The 22,237-nt window shown below is 38.6% G+C and overlaps 1 protein-coding gene across 4 annotated transcripts in view; it reads right to left on the bottom strand.

The window, feature by feature from the left end:
* Nucleotides 1-22,237, bottom strand: part of Plch1 (phospholipase C eta 1) — a 257,791-nt gene that overhangs the window by 77,057 nt on the left and 158,497 nt on the right. For all 4 annotated transcript variants that reach the window (XM_010636902.3, XM_033759293.1, XM_033759292.1 and 1 more), the window contains 3 exons: nucleotides 11,461-11,607; nucleotides 8,648-8,891; nucleotides 981-1,110 (listed from right to left, as the gene is read on the bottom strand). In XM_010636902.3, the coding sequence (XP_010635204.1) occupies nucleotides 981-1,110; nucleotides 8,648-8,891; nucleotides 11,461-11,607 (521 nt within the window). The remainder of the gene's footprint in view (nucleotides 1-980; nucleotides 1,111-8,647; nucleotides 8,892-11,460; nucleotides 11,608-22,237) is intronic.

Raw genomic sequence — 22,237 nt, 5'->3', positions numbered from 1 at the left:
CATAATGCACACCCTCTCCAGTTCCCCTCATACCTGACATCATTAAGGCTCCTTGGGAGGGAGCCAGACTGTCTTGCACTCATTGTTACAATGCATACCCCTTATCATTTCTGTCCTCACCCTCTGTAAAAACAAGTGGCTAGAAAATACAAACATCAAACACAAATCAACATATTTCCTTCTTAATGCTTACTTTTACTTGCACAAAATATCCCCTACCTGGTCACTTAGCAGAAATTCATTGCAAATTATGGACTATACTTATGATGTATCTCCAAATAGCTGCCTCTTGAAAATTAATATTTTATTTCATCAGTAAGAGTCTAATATTGTTGCTACCCTGACTTTAACAGAACTCATTTCTCCTCAAATTAAGGACTAAATATAGGACGGAATAGATGCCAGAGTAAGTTCCAACCAGAGGACTTGCCTCAGTGACTTACCAACAGGAAAAAAGCATTTTTTTCCATCACCAAACATCAGTGAATGAACTTCTGGTGAGCTCATTAATTGGGAGGAGTGCTTAGCACTTCCAAGTTTCATGAATTTCAAGTCCTAAACTCTTCAGAAACAAGAGAACTCTTGAGGCTTTAGACAAGTGCTTTTCTCTCCATGGTACTTGGTTTCACTCTGATCCTTACAACAGCCCTGTGTGGTAGGCAGGTGAGATATTTTTGCCATCTCCAAAGGACTCACTTGATTGAGTGTAGTTCATTATTTAAGTGTCAGGGAAAGTGCTTATAATTACTCTCAGCACAGCAACCAAACAAAAAAAAAGCATTTGAGAGTAAAATTGTGAATGCATATTTAGTGTATGATTTTTTTCTTTGATGAAACAAAATGCCTCTCTCACCAAAGAAAAATTGAACAGTACAGAGCAAGAAATATTAGCTTACAACAACAACAACAACAAATTGCTTAAGTACATCAGTAATCTTTGTGTGTTTCACATAAGGCCAAACGCAATTGTGAAAACATACCTGAAACATCTGCCTTACTTTTCTTCGAGGCAGATTGACATTTAGTTTATGCATCAACTGGTGTATCTCTTCAATATTCAATAAGCCATCACCATTCTTATCCGCTTCCTCAAAGGTCTGTTTCACCCATGTACAGAAAGGTCAAGGAAAACATTCATGTCTTCATCAAATAAAAACTAAACTGCTGTCTCACAGAACGCTCGTTATTTATCACTCGTTCTTTTTTTTTTCAGGTTTTTTGAAGTAGGGTCTCCCTACTTCAGGCTGGCCCTGAACTCACTATGTAGCACAGGCTGGCCTCAAACTCACAGCGATTTTCCTGCCTCAGCTCCTGAGTTCTGAGATTACAGGCATGCCCGGCTAAAGGAATGTTTATCAGAAACGTAGAACTGGAGAGGACATTTTTTGAGGAGACCTTGCGGTCCACAGGCTCTGGTGAGCTAGTAAAGCCAGTGATGGGGAGGAGGGCATACCACCAATATAAAACAACAGTCACCCCAAGCTATTATGAGAGCTTCTTTAATTCAAATATTCTTATCCAATCTTATCCAAACTAAACAATCTATTAGTGCAAAAACAATATATTTCATCAATTGTGAGAGGGAAAAATCTATATCAGTAGTTCTGATTCTGTTTTAGCAAGAAGATAATACTTTAACTCACATCTCCATTCATAAATGCCATAAAAGGGCCATGGATTTAGCTCAGTGGTTCTGCCACCTGCCTTGCAAGTGAAAGGTTCCGAGTTCGACCCCCGGTACCAAAAATAAAAAATAAATGCCATAAAATAAAAACATTTCCATATGATTTTATTTATTTTCCTTTCTTCTCATTTCCTACCCAGATTTTCCCAGTTATGCAGTCATGCTCCAAACACAAATCTTGTTTCCTATTTTTGCTTCTTTTCTTATCACTGAAACACAATGCTGGACACCTGTAGCTCTGAGGAAACTTTTGGCTCATAGTTTGTAGAGGTTTCAGTCCATAGTCAGCTCACTCAAAGGCAGGTGGCATGGCAAAGGGACATGGCAGAGGAGAAACAGCTCATGCTATAGCAGCAGGAAGCAGAGAGAGATCAAGGGAGGACGGAGGGAGATCACATCTCTCCAGGCAGCACACCCAGTGACCCACCTTCTCCAACCAAGCTTCATCTCCTATCACAGCTAAAAACACAACCGTGGACTAATCCTTCAATAAGCATCATGTCCCCATGATCCAGTCACCTCTCAAAAGCCCACCTATGAGCACACAGGGCCTTGGGAGGCATCTAGATATAAACTCTAACATGCCATGTGTACAAAGTTTAGACTTCTCCATTTATGAGGCGCAAAGATGGCATGTAGCAGGAATGCTAGCTCCTGAATACATTCTTTATGATAAAACCTCAAAAGTAAATTAGGCACTTACTTTCTCCTATGACCTTTTCTAGTATCTGTTTTTAACTTTCATAATACTCCTGGTATTAGATTTCAACAAAGTTCTCTGAGACCCACTACAATATTTTAAAAATGAGACCATCTAGTTCAATCTTACCCTTGTTCAAATGAGGATATAAAGCTAAAAGAAAAAGCAAAATTTAGTTGGAATGGATAAGAGAATTACATCCCAAACTCAGGCCCCGTACTACCTGATCTAGCATTCTCACCCCCTCCACACAAGACCTCTCTCTCTACTACATTCCTCTTCTCACTTCCAGCTTTGACTTTGTCACTTCATAGCTCCAAACTTCTAACCACAGTCCCTAATGAGGAATGCAACCTAATATGCTAGGGGTTGTCCTCAAAGCTCAGGAATGAGACGAGGTGACGGAGGAAATGACACTGAGCTTAGATACAGAGGATATATGTCGTGTCAACTGAGACTTCACAAGACCCTCTGTGGGATGAGCCTGGGGTTATTTTACATACTTGAAAAGCAAAATAAATGGGTGAATTAAAAATTCCCAACTAACCTTTAAAAGCAAAGGACTTTTTATTGGATGACTCATAGCTGTTGGAGGGTGACTTATAGAAGGCATGAATAGGGTCCATGCTCAGAATGCCAACATGAGCCTTAAAGTTTGAAGGGTAATGAAACGGAAAAGAATGGAGGTGATGAAAAGGAGCCGGAGACTCTAAGGGAAAGGCATAGGTTTAGAAATCATGAAGTCAAAGAATGCGAGTGCATCAAAGGAGAAGGCCGATGGATATTTACTTATCAAGCCGACTAAGAGTTAAAAGGAAAGATTTTAAGATTTCCATCTTCACTTCCAGTGGTAACACAGCACATTTACATACCTCATGTAATTCAAATTTTGATTATAGAAGACTGTGCCTTAGAAAGTAAAAACAATCAAAAAGGAAAACTCTTCTTTCTCCTAGAATTAGGTAATTTTCAGATAGTAAATATTTTATTTCACATTTTGTTTCCTTTTATAACATTTAAAAATAGATATAAAAGACCAGATCTTTCAAGTTTTATTTTTCTTCACCTGAGTCAGGACCTCATTATATGTGTTACCTAGAAGTTAAAGGGAGACCAAAACATAGAGGAAAAATAACTGCAGAATGAAACCGTAAATAAATAGATCCAATTACTAACAAGAACCTGAATCTCACCTTCCATGTTTCCTGGGCACACAGCGGCCACTCCCTGTGCTTTGCTTCTTTTGACTGTGGACACTGCTCTGTGCCCCATGGTGTCAGCCACAGTGCAAAGAAGTAGGGGGATGAGCCTGATGACAGCATCTTTTTATTCTACCCCTCTTTACCAAAGCCTTTCAAGGGCTTCTACAGAGAAGAGGCAGAAGCAGCCAAACCGTAAGTCTAACTAAGTATATTCTTTAGACACAGCCTTATTTTTTGAGACAGGGCCTCACTAATGTACCTCAGTGTGGCCATGAATTCACTATGTAGCCTAGGCTAGGCTCAAACTTGTGGTGATCATCCTGCCTCAGCCACCCAAATGCCAGACACGACCTCTAGGACAGGCTTATGTTGCAAGGCCTTCAGCATCTGCCCATGAGCTGCCTGTTACAAGTTGCTTGGTGGACACAGGGACAACAAGCAAAAATGAGGCAGTTACACCAAGAAATACACCCTAGTCCTAATTCTACTGCTGACCTCGCCATGTCAGAGGATCGCTCATGTCACCCCTTGGAGCCTCTGTTTCTTCATTTCAGTGTCAGGGAGCACAGATAGCCCTGAGATCCCTTCCAATTCAAAGATTCTATGAAAGGAAAAACCATTCTTTCCAATAATGATACACATTGTTTATCATTGTAGGTGAAAAGTATTCTGACATCTTCACAATTAAAGTATGTGCCTACAAAAACTCTGAATAAATGATTCATAGCCATACACAGGATAAATTTAAAAACACAAATAGTCATTCTTTAGAGAAAAACTAGGGCTGTAAAACTGGATGAAAAGTAATGGTCTGGTGTTTTCTATAAGAAGAAACTACAGGAAAATGGTAAAGAATCAAATGGAGCTAGAGGTGGTGGTGCATACCTATAATCCTAAGAACGTGGGAGGCTGAAGCAGGAGCTTTGCAAGTTTGAGGCCATCTTGGACAATTTAGCAAGACACTGTCTCAAAACTCTTAAAAAATTAAATGGTGGGGGATGTGACTTGGTTTTAGAGTGCTTGCCTAGTATACACCAAGCCCTAGATTTAATCTCTAGTAACCAAGAAAACAGAATTGAGTGGCATTATTTAGTGCAAGAGTGGGGAAACTTTTTCTATAAAGGCCTAATGGCAAATATTTTAGACTTTTTAGACCATTTGATCTCACAACTATTCCATTCTACCGTTGTTACATGAAAATAGCCCCATAAACAATATATATGTGAATGAGCATGGTTGTGTTCTAATAAAACTTTACTATGGACATGGGAGTTTGAATTTTAAATAATTTCCACATGTCACAAAATATTATTCTCCTTTTGATTCTTCTTCAACCATTTAAAACACATTCTTAATTCAGGAGCCCAGACAAAAAATAGGTGGTAAGCCAGATTCTCCCTGCAGTGTGAGGCAAAGGACTAAGGCTCTAACTTACAACATACTCATGGGGCTGCCCAAGGTCTTCAGAGATAACACGTCCCTTTACGGTGCCATGCACTAACTGGAGGGGGATGGTCTAATGAAGGAAAATGTTGAGGTTGGACACCAGAACAGTCATTTTTGCACAACGGAGTTGCTAAGATTTTGGGCTTTAACCTATCTGAGTAGAAAAGCAAAACATTTCCCACTCCTTACCAATCCAGCAATAACAATTTCATTTATGACATGCTTACTAAGTACTGAGAAGCATTCTAAGGACTTTTGTTTAAATCTCCACACATCTCCACAGGGGAGGCACCATCATCAAAGTCATGTCACAGATAAAGACTCTGGGGCAAAAATATAATTCCCCAGACTGGCACAGCATGTAGCAGAGTTGGGCTAGACCTCAGGCAGCATGGCAACAGAGTTTGAGTCCTTAGCCATAACACACAGCACCACTCAACATGGCCATACTGCAGAAACAACTAGAGTCACACCTTGGACATGATGGATTTTTGCCTTCAGCCATTTATGACATTATTCGTGTTATTTATTCACATTTGAAAGTTTCAGCTATAAGTGAAGTCTAATCATGAAAATGCCGTATCTGTTCTCAATTAATGTAATTAAATATATGCCCAATCAAGGATGCCATTCTGTTAAGATATCATTTCAAACCTTCTCAAACTTGGACAGATTAGTAGGAGAATGGTTCCATCTCAATGTAACTTTCCCTATATTTTCACTTCAGCCTTTTCTTTGCCGTCCGTTAATATCTTCCCCACCCCCCTCTCCATCACTGACAAATATCAATTGCCTCTGAGTTTCTTATAAAAGCATTCCTCTGTGCCATTCTGGGGTGTGTTTGCTTTCTGGACAACATATTTTTAGCATGTTAAATCCCTCAGCTGCCCAGCTAGTAAAATCAAATATTTTCAGATGCCAGTAAACATGGACAAATAAATTGGGTTTGGGAAAAGCACTGACCAGTGAAGCAGAAGAGGCTTCCACAATTTATGCCTATCTCTTACTAGTCTATTTCAATGACTATAATAGAGATGTTTGTAAGTGACTAAAGGCTCTGGAATATTTGAATGTGTCCTACTGATTTCATTACTTTTTCATTGGTGGAACAAAATACCAGATGCCTACAACTTAAAGGAGAAAGGTTTTATTTTGGCTCAGAGTTTGTAGAGATTTCAGTTCACAGTCGACTGGCTCCAAGGCAGAGTGCTTGGCTGCAGAGCATGGCAGATGAGAAACAGCTCATGACATGACAGACAGGAAGCAGAGAGAAAGATCAAGTGAAGAGGACGGGAGGTTAAATCCTTCCAGATCACACTCCCAGTGACCCCCTCCTCCAACAGGCTACACCTTCTGACATCACATTTAGCTAGAAACTCAGTGGACAAATCCACTGATGAGTATCATACTGCCATGGTCCAATCACCTTCTAAAGCCCCACTTATGAATGTGTGAAGCTTTTGGGGGGACACCCAGATATAAACCAAAATGCCTACTTAACTGGATGAGGATAGCAGCTTCTGGATCTGATTGTTACCCTATAACCACTTCATGCCCTCTTTTCTTGAAGAAAGAACTTTAATCTTATTTAGGAATCTTAGAGCCATGTGCTTTAATAGTGGGGGTAAAATGAAGGAGGGCTGAAGTATGGCCTTAGTATAACCACCCTCAAAGTCCTGGGGCATCCCTATAACAATGAGGCCTTCCAGTTTCTATCTGGTGAGGCTGGATTTTCTGCATGCATTTCAACCTAAAACAACATATCACAACAGGGCTGGGGATTTAGCTCAGTGGTACCACTGCTTGCCTCACAAGTGCAAAGTCCTGAGTTCAATACCTGGTATCAAAACAAAACAAAACAAAAAACCCATATAACAAGAGATTGAATGCAGAAGTAGATATGAACTTATATGTTCTACAAATCAAGTTGATCATTAAAGATACGACAATGCAAACATTGAAGTGATATGACTTCTAATTTGTTTTTCTTTGAAAAAGTTATTTTCATAAAGATACAACTTTTTAGTAGTTCATAAAACTGAACTTTTTAATTCTCTGACTTATTCTCTAACCTGAGAAATGTTGATAAAACTCACATAAACAAAGGATCTTGGAAGTCTTCCATTAAAAAAAAAAGTCAAAATCTAACTATATCAAGTAATTTCTCTTGCTAAGGTCAGTTCAGGAATGGACCTGATAGAGCAATTCTGGCCAATGAAAATCATGTTTGGGGGACTTTGGAAGTTTTTCTTTGCTTTTATAAAAAACTTTGAGAGGGCTGGGGATTTGGCTCCATGGTTCTGCTACCTGCCTTGCAAGCGCAAGGGCCTGAGTTTGATCCCTGGTACAAAAAAAAGCTTTGAGAGAAGAAACTTTGCTACCTTTGACAGGGTTGTTTGGAGATGCTGCCTGACAAAGATCCAGCTATCTTTGACCATGCACACCCTGCTGCAAGAGCAGCCCATAGACTGAGCCACTGAATTGGCCAGTTCTGAAACTATCCCATTATTAGATCTCTCATTTATGAGATAATAGATTTCTTTACCATTTAAAGCATCTTTAATATGGTTCTGCTGCTTGTGCAATAGCACAGAAAGTTAATTCCTGTATGTGTGTTTTGTTCATTCATGAATCCCATCTGCATTTGTCTGCATGCTGTGATGCTGATGAAAACATCATGGCTCATCGCCTCAGCCCTCACACTGTCAAGGTCCTTCTTTGGGCTCAGAGGTCTCTCTGCTCCAGTCACACCCTGAGTAAGGGGGGGTCACAGATAACACTCCAAATTTATCACCGTTCCTGAGAAAAAAATTGGGGCATACTTACCAAGGTCACCAAGGAGACAGCACTCTTTCCTATACAGACGGAGGCCACAAGTCCTTTGAAGTCACTCAAAATAAAGAATAGAAGCAAAGTAGACAACTAGCTGAAACCCTCAAGGACACAGAGGTCAGGAAGGTCATGTCACCTTCCCAGCTCTATCCCAGCAGGAGGGTTGCCTCAGATTATGAGCATTCATCATGCATCTCTTCAGCACTGCAAGGCCACAAAAATGGGTCTCATCAAGAATCTGACTCAGATTTTCATTTCTCAAGCAGTTTAGATAGGATAAATGTTGGAAAATAACTTCCTCATGAGTATCTATCAATTCCATTTCCAAACTAAGTTAGAGAGAAAAAGCAGAAAGGAGCTTAAGGCCTGTTACATAATTGAAACTCAAAAAAGTATTTGTTAAACTAAACTAAGATAAAATAGGATTTCCTCTAATTCAAATCAATACTTTCTCTGTTACTGTTAATGAATGCTCCTCTAATTTAAAACAGGCAATAATATTTAATTGGAGATGTCTCAGACTGTGGGACTAAATTCAATCTCATCAAAAGAATTTTGCTCCTGAGCTCACACAGTCTTAAGTCTCTGTAGATTTATATATTTGTTTGCAGGGAGTGAGAATGGGTAGGGCAGAGAAGGGTACCAAGGATAAAGAAAGACACCAAAAGGAGAGTGGCCTTACACTGCAGAACAAAGCATGTCTAATCTCATTTCACTTACACAGGCACATGTGTACATACACATGCAAAAACATAACTCAAAGCAAAGTACAAGGGTGGATATTGGTCATGGGTTCTCTGCCTTTTGGCAAGGGAATCTTCATCACTGATGCCAGCCATCAGGTACTTGAGTCCTGTGATCCAGGTGCGTGCCTCCTCGGGGTTAGAGGTGATGAGGTCCAGGGACTCCATGTGGTTGCCATGGTAGATGGTGAAGCAGCAACTGGGATCAAAGTTCCCCTCCGCCTGCCTGTAGAATATCTCAGACTGCCGGCCCTCGGTGACTTTGTAAATGGAGTCGATAAGAACTGTGAGGGAAGCGAGATACACAGTTACATGGCAGGTGAAGATGCTAATTTGTGGTGATTTAGATACAAGAAAGGGGCCAGATATGATGGCACAGGCCTGGAATCCCTAGCTACTGAGAAGGCTGAGGCAAAAGAGTTGCAAGTTTGAGGCCAGCCTTTACCATTTAGTGAGATCCTATCTCAAAAAATGAAAAGAGCTGTGGAGGTAGCTCAGTGATAGAGCACACCTGGGTTCAGCCCCCTTCAAAACACACACACACACACACACACACACACACACACACACACACACAAAGAAACAAGAAAGGCAACATCATTTTAAATATAAAAAACAAATATTAAAAAATTCATCATCTGCAAATTGTGGTTTTAAGCTCAAATGTGAAACACTGTTCCTGCGTTTCCTACAAGGAAACTTCTTCACATAACATATTTTTCTGAGTTTTTTTTTTTTTTCAGTGCTGCTGGGTAATGAACCTAGGATGCCATGCATGCCACAGAAGCTACAGTTCCAGACCACTTTTCTGACAATGTCCTCCCAAATCAAAGATTCAGTGTGTGTTGAAACTTATAATAAAAATATAGATATGTTCATGAGGTCATGAAAATTGGTAGAAAGGATGGCTAATTACTATGTTAAACTTATAGTTTACAATATGGAGGAAAATATACAAAGACCAGAAGTTGACTGGTATTTCTGCAAAATGCATGAGAAGATAACTTAAAAATTTAAAGGAAGAAAATTTACTGGCCACCACAGAGCACAGCTAATGTGAATGGCATTCATTGAGAGGTAAAGGTAAAGCAGGGCTTGGAGAAGAGGAACAAGGTGTCATCTCAGAGGAAGTGGCAGGAGGATACAGAAACAGAAGGCCTACTTACTCCAGGACTGGGAAGCTCACAAGAAATAAATATGGGAGATGAATCTAGAAAGACAGATAAGCCTAGATCATGGAGAGGTTGGCCTATTAGAGACTTGCATTGTTTAGGAAGTGAAGCAACATTGAAACACTAAAGGTTTGGGTCAGAGAATCATTCGCCAGGGTAACTTCAAACTAAAATATTTTTCCTTTGTTGTTAATTTTCAAGCAGGCATCAGAAATGTTACATGACCCATTATTTGCCAATATAAACTATCTATTCCTCACTACCTTAATGGTAGAATCCCAGTTTTTTTCTGTATCAATTCATTCCCCCACATAGCTCACAGCAAAATGACCTTATGCTCAACCCAGAGGAAGTTCTGGCCAATCTAAGCCATTGGGGTAGCTGTGTTCATATTTCTTTGGATTGGTTCAGGTATGAGCTTACAACCTCATTCTAACCAAGCAGACATGGGGCAGTCTGCTTGAAGGAAAAGTCTAAAAAAGGGTTTGTTACTCATAAAAGAGTAGCACAAGGAGAGCAAGTTTCTTTTCTCCTCTTCACTATTTTATCAGATTGTGAGCCCCAGAATTGCTGCAGCCATGTTTCTACTACCATAGCTGCAACGCCAGCTCATGAGGGACAGAGCCACGAGCACTACAGGGAACAGAATGAGAGACTAAATGTCCCACACCTGGGGCTTTCCCACCTCTGACCTTCTTGTTAGATGAAGTAATAAATTTATCACAAAGCTTAATTTTGACAAGCTTTTCTGTTACTACTAAAGATAGAAGAAATTGGCAAAAGAGAGGTGGTTAGGAGACTTTACAAAGGGCCACCCTAAAGGTAAGGACTTAAAACCAAGGGGTTACTATGGAAATAGGAAGAAAAAAGCCTATGCAAGAAATGCTACAGAAGCCTCAACAAGGAGTTGGTGCTAAGTATAAAAGGTATGTTCAATAGCTCATCTATAGTGCCAACCTGATGAGCCTAAGAGATGCCCAGAGAGCTGAGACTTTTATCAGCAGCCCTTCGTGGCTTGGGCATGAGAGTTACACCATCAACTCCCCTGGTTCCCAGGCCTCAGACTCAGATTGAGTCATGCTATTGACTTCTCTGGTTCTCTAGTTTAGCTTACAGATCATGTATACTGACACCTTTCAGCCTCCGTAGGGACAAGTTAATTCCCCTAATAAAAATCCTATCTATCTATCCATCCATCCTACTGGTTTTATCTCTCTGGAGGAGCAGTGACTAACACAGTGTGGGAGAGAGAAGCTTTAACTAAGAGTCGATCAAAACAATTTTACTTGATACCACTAAAACCCTTGTCAATTCACTAATTAGTAGACTGCTTGAATACAGCAATATACTATAAAACCCACTAGATTTGTGATATCCTTTACTTTTTAGAGAAAAATAAAAGGTCTCAGCTATAAAATCTTATATACCAATTTTAAAAACGCACAACATACCTCCAACACTGAGGAAACATTAGCATTTACAACATTCATAGATGAGAAAACTTTTAAGAATTTAAATTCCCCTAAAACACTCATTTGTCTCAACCCCCATAACTAACTGACAGAAATTGCAAAACTTGCAAAAAACATGAAAGTTCCATAGATCTGAAGCTTCAAAAGAGCTTACTCAATGTTACGCATGTGTTACTGTGTTAGTACAAGAATTCAAAGGTTGGTTTTACTTTTTGCCTTCTCGCTCTTCCTAGATGGTCGCCAGCGGAGGCGGGTCCGATGCTCATCCAGGTAAAAGAGCCGCACAAGCCCTTTGGTCCCACGCTTCAGTTTGATCATCTGCGTCCCAGACTGCATTACACTCATGCATCTTTCAACTGCAAAAAAGATCAGAGCACAGTCAGCTGTCACACCATGCATATGCACACCTGTGCATAGAACTTACAATTAAGTCAAACTGTTCACTCACTCCCAAATACTACCAGGACCAGAAGACAAAATTGGTAGCAGTGATCTGAAAACAGAGTTGTTAAGGAATTGATTCAAGCTGAAGCCAGTAAGAATCTTAATAAAAATAAAATTCTATTCCCAGGGCAATAATATATTACTGTTACAATGGGCTATATTGTGTTGTTTCTCTCTGCTTCTCTCCTCTCTCCCTCTCATTTTGTTTGTTTTGTTTTGTTTAATATGAAACTGATGGTCACTTCACATTTGGATTTATTTTTCTAAAAAAATTTTTCAGACATACTAAATCTTGTGAGTATATAATCAGTTACAAAACCATTTTATAATAATGTTTTAAAGTGCAACAATAGCTAAATCTTGGAAGCAGCCTAAATGTTCAACAGAAGAATGGATAGAGAAAATGTGGTAAATATACACAATGAAGTACTACTCTGCCGTAAAGAAAGATAAACTTCAATCTTTTGTAGAAAAATGGATGAACCTTGAGACCATAATGTAAACTGAAATAAATCAGATGCACAAGTTTAAATATTGCTTGGTTTCTCTTATATGAGAAATCTAAATTATAAGTAAATAGCAAGATAAAAGGAAGTATGGAGATAGATCTTTTCAAGTAAGAAAGTGATGAAGAGATGGAAGGCAGAGGAGAGAGAGAAGAGAAAGGGTATGTACCAACTCCATATACAGAATATAAACATAATATACTGCAAATATGTACTAATGAATAAATGAAGGACAACCAAGAGAAATAAGCTTGGCAAAATGCTGATAATTATTAAAGTTGGATGATGGTTATGTGTGGATTGATGTTATTATATTTTTCTATGTTTAAAAACAGCTAAATAAATTCTCATGTAGTCAGGAAAGATATAAGTTTTAGAACTGAATGTAAAACACTTGTCACACATATACACTGCTCAGATTTTTCCATTTAGAAGAATAACTTGGCAGGTGAATTCAAGTAATAACTAAATCACTAATTATCTAAATCAAAGTTGTCATTTAAATCTCTTCTGCTTCGAAATGAACCTTCTTGGAAGTAGGCCACTATTGATTTTGCCCACTTCTCCTCTCTTGGTAACATTACCCTCCTTTTCACTTGGAAACATACCTCTTCCACTGCATGTGCCATTGGTGAGCTGTCAATCATCCCACCAACGGACAGCCATCTCATAAAAATTTACAGAAAATCTGACTCCCTCCCAAAGAAAATAAATATTGAGAAGATCACTAAATGAAAACAGAACTGAGTCATTTCAACAGCTGATATTTAAGAAACACTCCTGATTGGCCACACCAAGATGCCACAGTTGTAACACTTCATAGTCTTCCTGAGAATGACAAATGATTACATTTCCCCCTTGATTCTGAAAGTTTTAACAAAACCCTCCTACATACTTCCAGAAATTGAGTATTGAAAATATGCAGGTCTGAGAATCTACCTTATCAAGCAGATTCTATTAGAAACAACAGATTAGCACAATACAACAACCTCCATAATGTTAGACCTTAGCTTTTTGACTAAGTATTTTGTCTTCATTAAAAAAAGATAATCCTGACCAGCCCCAGCCAAGAAGGTGAGATTTGGAAGGCTGCTCTGAGATCTGCTCTCCCACTGGCCTGCTTGGGCCTATTCCATGGGCCCGGTTAGCCACACCCTCCCCTGCCTGCTCTGCCACCAGCTCCAGCAAGGAAGGTAGCCGCATAGGTGCCCCTGAAACACCACGCCGCCCCCTGCTCTCAGATCTCCTGATTGGGCCAGTCCTTGGACCCACTCTGCAGAGGCATAGTTGGTCATAAAGGATATTTTTCTGAGCTCCCAACTTTGAACATCTTTAAAGAAAGGGCAGGGGAAACCTCTAATAGAACTGTGTGGAGTTCAATACTGCAGGTTGGGGAACTCAATCTGGGCCTTGTAGCCTCAGGTTAGTCTGAGTCAGGGGGATCTGCCATTGGCTAGCTGAGATCAGGGAACTTGGTTCTGCACATGGCTGTGCACATGGTATATTATGACAGCAGAGATATAGTCTGAAAGAGACCCTTCAAATTCATTTTTTTTCTTTATTTTCTTCATGCCACTCTGCAAATTCTTTTTGCTCTCCTGTTTCTCCAATACAGTCTCTGGCTTCAACATATTATCCCTCATCTCCCTTTCTATTCCTGCTCCTGCCCTAACTCAGGCTTCTTCTTTTATCATTTTTTCTTTTTTCTTTATGATCTATTCTTCTGTCATTTTACCTCACTCATGGGTCAACAGTTTCAAGGGAAAGTGAGCCCCTATTATTGTTTTTTTTTTGTTTGTTTTATTTTGTTTTGTTTTTGATACTGGGAATTGAACTCGGGTCCTCACACATGCAAGGCAGGCAGCAGAACCACTGAGCTAAATCCCCGGCCAAGTCCCTATTATTGTTAAAGAAATATATTCTTGTCCTTATTCTTGCACTGTCTATCCCTTTTGAATTTAATAGTTTCATAAATATTGTATGGTTATTCTATGTCCTCTGGCTTTACTTGAAACCTTTTCCAATTCTTTCACTTATCTACTCTTCTCATCCTAATTCTATTTAAGCCCCCATCCTAAATGGTAAAGATGCTATATTGAAAAGTGTATTCACTGCAAAAATACTTTGGGCTGCTTCTTGATTTTAGTTTAATTCACATGGTTTAAAGGTGATTAATGACTACCACAAGTGGTCAATTTGCAAGTTGTGCTTGATCCTATTACGCTGCTGATTGTATAAATTGGGATAAAGGATTGTGATTGATTTAATGAGTTGTTTTCTCCCATATTATGAAAATGAGAATGTCTATGAGTCAACAGAAATTCAAAAGCTAAAGCACAACTATATCAGGAAGATTTAAGTAATAACCCAGAAATTAAACCAAGGACAACACAATGACAAAAATAAAAATGAGAAGACACTTAAGCAAGACACAAAGACAGACTTCCAATGGAAAACAGTAGGGCAAATGAGGATGAAAAGGCTGACAGTGAACCAGCAGGACACCATGAACCCATAGCAAAGGAAGTAACAAAACAGATCAATCAGGCTCTGGAAAATTCAAAACAGAAATAATTTCCCAGATAACCATAGAGATGGTGAGCAAAATGGAAGTCATGATTTGAGACTCTAGGACAGAAACTGAGAAAAAAATAGATGAGCTCAGGACCATGACAGAAGCCATGAAGGCCCAGCATAAGAAAGGAATGGAAACAATGAATGCACAAGAAAGGAAAGAAACTGAATCCACAAAACAGATTCAAACAGATATCCAGGAGATTAAAAACTCTACTGAAATTGTTTGCAGCAGAATTAAAAAATGTGAAGATAGAATATCAGATATAGAAGATAAGATTGCAGTCAGTGACCTTGAAAAGAGAGGTCTCTTAAAAACAGTAAGGCTTCATGAGAAATCGATCCAACAACTCCTAGATGGTGCAAAGAAGAATAACATAAGAATGATAGGAATCCATGAAGTAGCAGGAGAAAATACAAATGACTTAAAAAAGCTGTTCAAAGAATTAATGACAGAAAACTCCCCAAAGAGAAGGGAAGAATTAGACATACAGATAAGTGAGGCATATAGGACTACAACTAGCCACGATCAAAAAAAAATCTACACCTAGACATAAAATAATCAAGATCCCAGAAACCCAATAGAAGAACAAAATACTAAAAGCAGTAAGAGAAAAGAAACAAATCACAGCAGACTTTTCAACACAAACCCTCACGTCAAGGAGAGCCTGGAGTGAGGCACTAAAAGTCCTAAGAGAAAACAACCTGCAACCCAGACTGTGGTATCCTGCAAAACTCTCTTTTAAAATGGATGGGGAAATAAGACACTTCCATAACAAAGAACACATGAGAAACTTCATGAACATCAAACCAGAACTACAAGGAATTCGAAACAATGTCTTAGAAAAAGACAATGAAGGTCACAACACCATGAGGCCCAACAGAGCAAATCAAATAGTCAAGGCAAGAAACTAAAAGGAGAGGGGGGAAAAAGTAAAAAGAGTCAACAAAAGGGCAATAACATGACAATAATAAGTCAGTACATATCAGATATAACCATCAATGTCAATGGCCTCAATTCAACAATCAAGAGAAATAGACTGGCAGAATAGATTAAGAAGCAAAATCCAACAGTATGTTGTATACAAGAAACACACCTAGTGCAAAAAGAAGACCACAGACTGAAAGTGAAAGGATGGAAAACAATTCTCCACATGACAGGAGCCCAGAAAAAAGCAGGGGTAGAAATCTTATTTGCAGACAAAGCAAATTTCAAACCAGAACCTATTAAGAGAGACAAAGAAGGCCACTACATCCTTGTAGAGGGAACAATTCAAGAGGAAGAGATGACAATCATAAACATATATGCACCAAATAGTAAAGCCCCAACTATATAAAAGAAATATTAAGAAATATGAAACCAAATAAGCACTAATACAATTATAGTGGGGGATCTAAATACCCCACTTTCACAAACAGACAGATCATCTAGGCAAAAAATCAATAATTAAATACTAGAATTGAAACAAGCTTTTGAACGCATGCACTTAATAGACTTCTATAGAGTGTTCCACCCCACAAAATCAGAATATACATTCTTTTTGGCTGCACATGGGTCACATACTAGACCACATACTAGCTCCCAGAACAGGTTTGAATAAATGCAAAAGAATCAAAGTTGTTCCCTGTATATTATTAGATTATAGTGCAATCAAGCTGGAGATCAGTAGCATAAGAAACTGTAGGAACTTCACAAAGACATGGAAATTGAACAACACTCTCCTGAACAATCGATGGATCACAGAAGAAATTAAAGAAATCAGACAGTTTCTACAAATAAATGAAAATGCCAATAAAACATACAAGAATCTATGGGACACAATGAAAGCAGTTCTATGTGGAAAATTCATAGCACTGAATGCCCACACTAGGAAAACACAGCGAGCTCAAATAAACCACCTAATGATGAATCTTAGACTCCTAGAAAAACAAGAGCAAGAAAAACCCAAAGCTTGAAGAAGAGAGGAAATTATAAAGATTAGAGCAGAAATCAATGTAATGGAAACTAAAAAAATGATACAAAAAATAAATGAATTGAAGAGTTGGTATTTTGCAATAATAAACAAATTTCATAAACCCTTAGCTAACTTTATCAAAAAAAGGAAAGAAAAGGCTCAGATCCATGCAATTAGGAATGAAAAAGGTGAAGCCACAACAGATCCAACAGAAATCCAGATGATAGTCAGTACCTACTTTGACAACCTATACTATAACAAAATCGAAAACACAGAAGAAATGGACAGATTTCTAGATATTTATGAATTACTAAAGTTGAACAAAGAAGATAAAACATTTTAAACACCCTAGTTACAATCAGAGAAATTGAAAATGTAATTAAAAATTTACCAACAAAAAAAGCCCAGGTCCTGATGGATTCACTGCTGAATTTTACAAGACATTTAGAGAAGAACTACTGCCATTACTTTTCAAACTTTTCAATGAAATAGAAAGGGAAGCAATACTTCCAAATCCATTCCTAAAAGCAAGTATCACTTTGATTCCCAAACCAGGGAAAGATGCAACTACAATAGAGAACTACCGGCCAATCTCCTTAATGAATATAGATGTAAAAATCCTTAATAACATACTAGCAAACAGAATGCACAGGATCATCAAGAAGATCATACATCCTGACCAAGTCAGATTTATTCCAGGGATGCAGGGATGGTTCAACATACGCAAATCAATAAATATAATACACTATATTAACAGAGTCAAGGTCAAAAACCATATGAAGAGCATATAAGAAAATGGAAAGATATCCCCTGCTCCTGGGTAGGAAGAATCAACATAGTAAAAATGGCCAAACTACCAAAACTGCTATACAGATTCAATGCAATGCCAATTGAAATTCCAACACTATATTTCACAGAACTAGAAAAACAATCCAAAAATTCATTTGGAACCAGAAGAGACCTAGAATAGCAAAAGCCATGCTAGGCAACAGACACATGGCAGTGAGTATAACAATTCCCAATTTGAAACTATACTACAGAGCCACTGCGAGAAAAACAGCATGGTACTGGCAAAGAAACAGACCTGAGGATCAGTGGAACAGATTGGAAGACACAAAAACAACTCCAGATGTACTCAGCTACCTCATCTTTGACAAAGGACCTGACCATCCCCATTGGAGGAAGGATGGCCTCTTCAATAAATGGTGTTGGAAAAACTGGATCTCAACCTGCCAAAGATTAAAATTAGACCATTATCTTTCACCATGCACTAAATTAAAATCCAAGTGGATTAAAGATCTAAATATTAAAACAGAAACACTAAACTTGCTGGAAGATAAGTTAGGCAGAACTCTTGAAGACATTGGCATAAGAAAAGACTTTATGCACAAAACCTCAGTAGCATGGGAACTAGCAGAAAGAATCAACAACTGGGATCTCATCTTATTAAAAAGCTTCTGCACTGCAAAAGAAACCATCAACAGAACTAAGAGACAACTTACAAATGTGGGAAAAAATTTTTACCAGCTGCTCCTCAGACAAAGGACTATTATCTCGAATATATAAAGAAGTTAAAAACAATCACCCCCCACAAATATACAGACCCAATTCGAAAAATGGGCATCTGAAATGAATAGACATTTCTCAGAAAAAGAAGCAAAAGCAGCAAGTAAATATATGAAAAAATGTTCCACATCACTGGTCATTCAAGAGATGCAGATGAGATTCCACACTGAGATTCCACCTCACCCCACAAAAAACGGCTGCTATCAAGTAATCAACCAATAACAAATGTTGGCGAGGTTGTGGGGAGAAAGGAACCCTTCTCCATTGTTGATGGGAGTGCAGACTGGTGCAACCACTATGGAAATCAATATGGAGATACCTCAAAGAGCTGGGACTAGAGGTTCCATTTGACCCAGCCACCCCTCTGCTGGGTATCTTTCCAAAAGAATTAAAAGAATCATAACATAGTGATATATGCACACCCACATTTTGTAATGGCACAATTTGTAATAGCTAAAATTTGGAAACAGCCCATTTGCCCACCAGTTGGAGATTGGATAAAGAAGATGTGGTTTTTCTATAAAATGGAATACTACTCATCCATAAAGAATGAGAAATTAGACTCATTCATAGGAAAATGGATACCTATTGAGGATATACTCCTAAGTGAAATAAATAAGTCACACATGTGTAAATACTGAATAGTTTCTCTGGTGTGAATAAACTGTAATAGTACATAAGATCCTAGTGAGATAACTGACATTGTGAAATGGGAAAAGGGCTAAAGGTGTAGGGAAATTGGGAAGGGTAGGGGAAAGGTAATAAGGGAAAAAATATGAAAAAATGGAAATAAAGTGTTTGTAAATGGGGAGGGTAGGAGGGGGTGAAGGGAGGGCAGGGACAAGGGGGAAAAATGAGAACCAAGACCTGCATGTAAAGGTACAAGATCCCAATAATGAATGTAACTGTACTGTATACATAAAATGTGCCAATAAACTCAATAACAGGAAAAAAAAAAGATAATCCTATTCCAAGAACTTAACACTGTGTGGACAAGGTACCCACCACAGGTAACTTCACACCAGGTATGGTGCCATACACCTATAATCTCAGCACTCTGGGAGACTGAGGCAGGAACAGCACAAGTTCAAGCATAGCCTGGGCATTTTAGTTACTAAGCAAGACTGAAAATATGAAATAAAGAAAGGACTAGGGATTTAGCTAAGTTCCAAGGCCCTGGGTTCAATTCTCAGTACTAGGGGGAAAAAAGAAAGGTAATTTCAATACAACCACTTTCACTATTTATTCAATGAAGAGCCTTTTCTGCCCCTAAAAAGTCAAAGAAGAACTCCATAAAATTAAGTATAGTTTTAAAATTTCATAGTGTAAGGAAAGTGAAGCATAGATTTCATTTACTCATTTTACCTGACCCATTAAATATTCAAGTAATAAAAGTACTGCTTAAGAAAATTTGGGCTGGAGATGCAACTCGGTGATAAAACATATGCCTGGTAGGTACAAGGTCCTGGATTCAATCCCAGACATGAAAAGAAAAGAGAGGAGGGAAGGGGGGCAATGCAAAAGGGGAAAGAGGAGAGAGGAAGGGGGGAGGAAGAGGAGAGGAAAGATAGGAAGGGGAAAAGAGGAGGGGAGAGTTTAAGTGGGGACCCACCACAGGGTACATCTGTTTAGACAGAAGAACTACAGGTTTGAATTCTTAACTGCCGTATTAAGCATCTCACGCAAGTAACTGCAGAAGAACAAGAGTGTCCGTGTGTCTAGACAAACTATCAAGTCAAACTAACCAAGCCAAAACTTCCAGAAAAACCTGTGAGAACTTCACTGACCACTAACAATAAGTCACATCCATAAATAAACAGACCCACAGAGCAAGTCCTTATTCCAGGCACAGGGCTATCACAAGCTGAAGCAAAGAGGAGGGCAGATTTGTCTTTGAACTCAAGAGTTTAAATTTTAAGAGAATGAAACATTAAATAAGATGTCTATCAATAACCTTCAGAACTATGGTTAAGAACATAGTCCGGGCCCAGGCTGGTAGAATTCCAGCTCTCACATACTAGCTGTATGACTTAGACAAGTTATGTAAACTCTCTGTGCTTCCGTCTTTTTATCCGCAAAATGAGGATTATAGTGAAGATTGACTGAGTTAATCAATGAAAAGTACTGACAACACTGCCTGGCACAACATAAACAATATAAGTGGCAGCTATTTGGTTATGGACCAAATATTTATTGCCCCCAAATTCATTGTTGAAGCCCTCATCCTAATGTGACGCTGTTAGGAAGGGAGATGGTGACTGTGTTTAGATAAGGCCATGAAGGGAGGGCCTCCATGTTAGGACCCATGTCCTTAGAAGAAGAGAGTTCTTTCTTCCTCCTTCCCCTTCTCTCTCCCTTTCTTTTTGCCATAGGAAGACACAGAAGCAAGAAAGCACTCTGTTAACAAGCCAGGAAAAGAATTCTCATCAGGTACATAAATGGACAATCCATGATTATGGACTTTTCAGCCTCTGGCTCTGTGAAAAAGAAATAGTCTATGCTATTTTGTCATAACAATCTGAGCTAAGATATAATTATTATAGGTTTATTATCTTTATAAATAAATAGGTCAGAAGCAAGGACAGAAATGCTTTGCAAAGCCATAGAAAAGAAGAATCTAAGAGGGGATAGTGGAAGAAGTGCAGTCAGAAGACAGTATCACTTAATACCTGGGATAGGATCACAGAAAAAGAAAAGATGGGCCTCCTGTGAGAGAGTAACTCAAAAGGCTATTGATGACATATACGATTCTATATACTAGGCTATGGGGCATGAGATTCTAGTATATTAAGATTTTCATCCATTGGCAATGAAAGATCACTAGATGCTTTAGAGCTAAGGTCCGGCTGCATAAAGACAGCTCAGGAATCTATGTCTTTTGGAAGAGAAAATAATAAACTGTTTAAACCAGAGTGGAAAATTGAGATCTAACAGCCAAGACTACCTCTGTATATGACACAATGCTTTCTACTTGGTTCACACCACCTGTATGATTTAGATCAATGTCCTCTAAAGGCCTATGTGTTACAGTACTTTTGGGAGGTGCTGGCACCTTTTAAGAGGTGGGGGCCTAATGGGAGGACTTTAGGTCAATGACAGTGTGGCCTTGAAGAAGACTAAGACTCCAGTCTCTTCCTCTTCCTTGTCTCTTCAGGTCACGATGTGAGCAGTTTTGCTCTACTAAATGTTTCTGCAATGATGTGCTGCCTCCCTGCAGGCACAATAGCAATGAGGCAACCAGCAATGGACAACCAGCAAAAACTGTGAGTCAATTAGATCTTTTTTCTTCTTGAGTTTATTTCAGTTTTTGTTACAGCAACAGAAAACTAACACTACTACTCTTTTTTTTTTCTTTTTCCAGCTTATTTACTTTCCCTTGAAATGGAAATTCTATGGCTATAACATCTCAACATTTAAACAAGAAAAGCAGTATCACAATAGTATAATTGGTTACTTGAGATAATACCACCTAGCAAGCATCAACCAGAAAACCCAACATTTGAGAAAGTGGGGTTCACTCTCTCAGTGGGAAGGTGCACTAAATATATAATAATATATATTATTAAATATATTTAATGTATTAAATATTCATTTGCTACACATTTATCCCACCAACTTAGCTTAGGTATCCCATGAACTAAGATATCACCATCATCTGTTGCAGCAGACAAACAAGTATGGTTGTAATGTACTTGACAATGGGGTTCTAAAACAATGTGCTGAGGGTGGAGTGGGTGAAGGGAGGCTATGGAAACAGGGAAAACATAAGAACCAAGATACATCATGTAAAGGTACAAGATCCCAATGATGAATGTAACTGTACTGTATACCTAAAATGTACCAATGAAAACATATTTTTTTAAAAAATTTAAATAAAACAATGTGCTGTTTAAAGTGTTTATGCAACTGCTTTATGCTCTCCATTTAAGGAGTTATTCTCT

The sequence above is a fragment of the Fukomys damarensis genome, unplaced genomic scaffold (genome assembly GCF_012274545.1).
Source record: "Fukomys damarensis isolate Sample0158 unplaced genomic scaffold, DMR_v1.0_HiC HiC_scaffold_37, whole genome shotgun sequence".
NCBI classification, from domain to species: Eukaryota; Metazoa; Chordata; class Mammalia; order Rodentia; family Bathyergidae; genus Fukomys; species Fukomys damarensis.
Note: the sequence above shows the minus strand (reverse complement) of the source record. Positions and strands in the feature narration are given on the sequence as shown.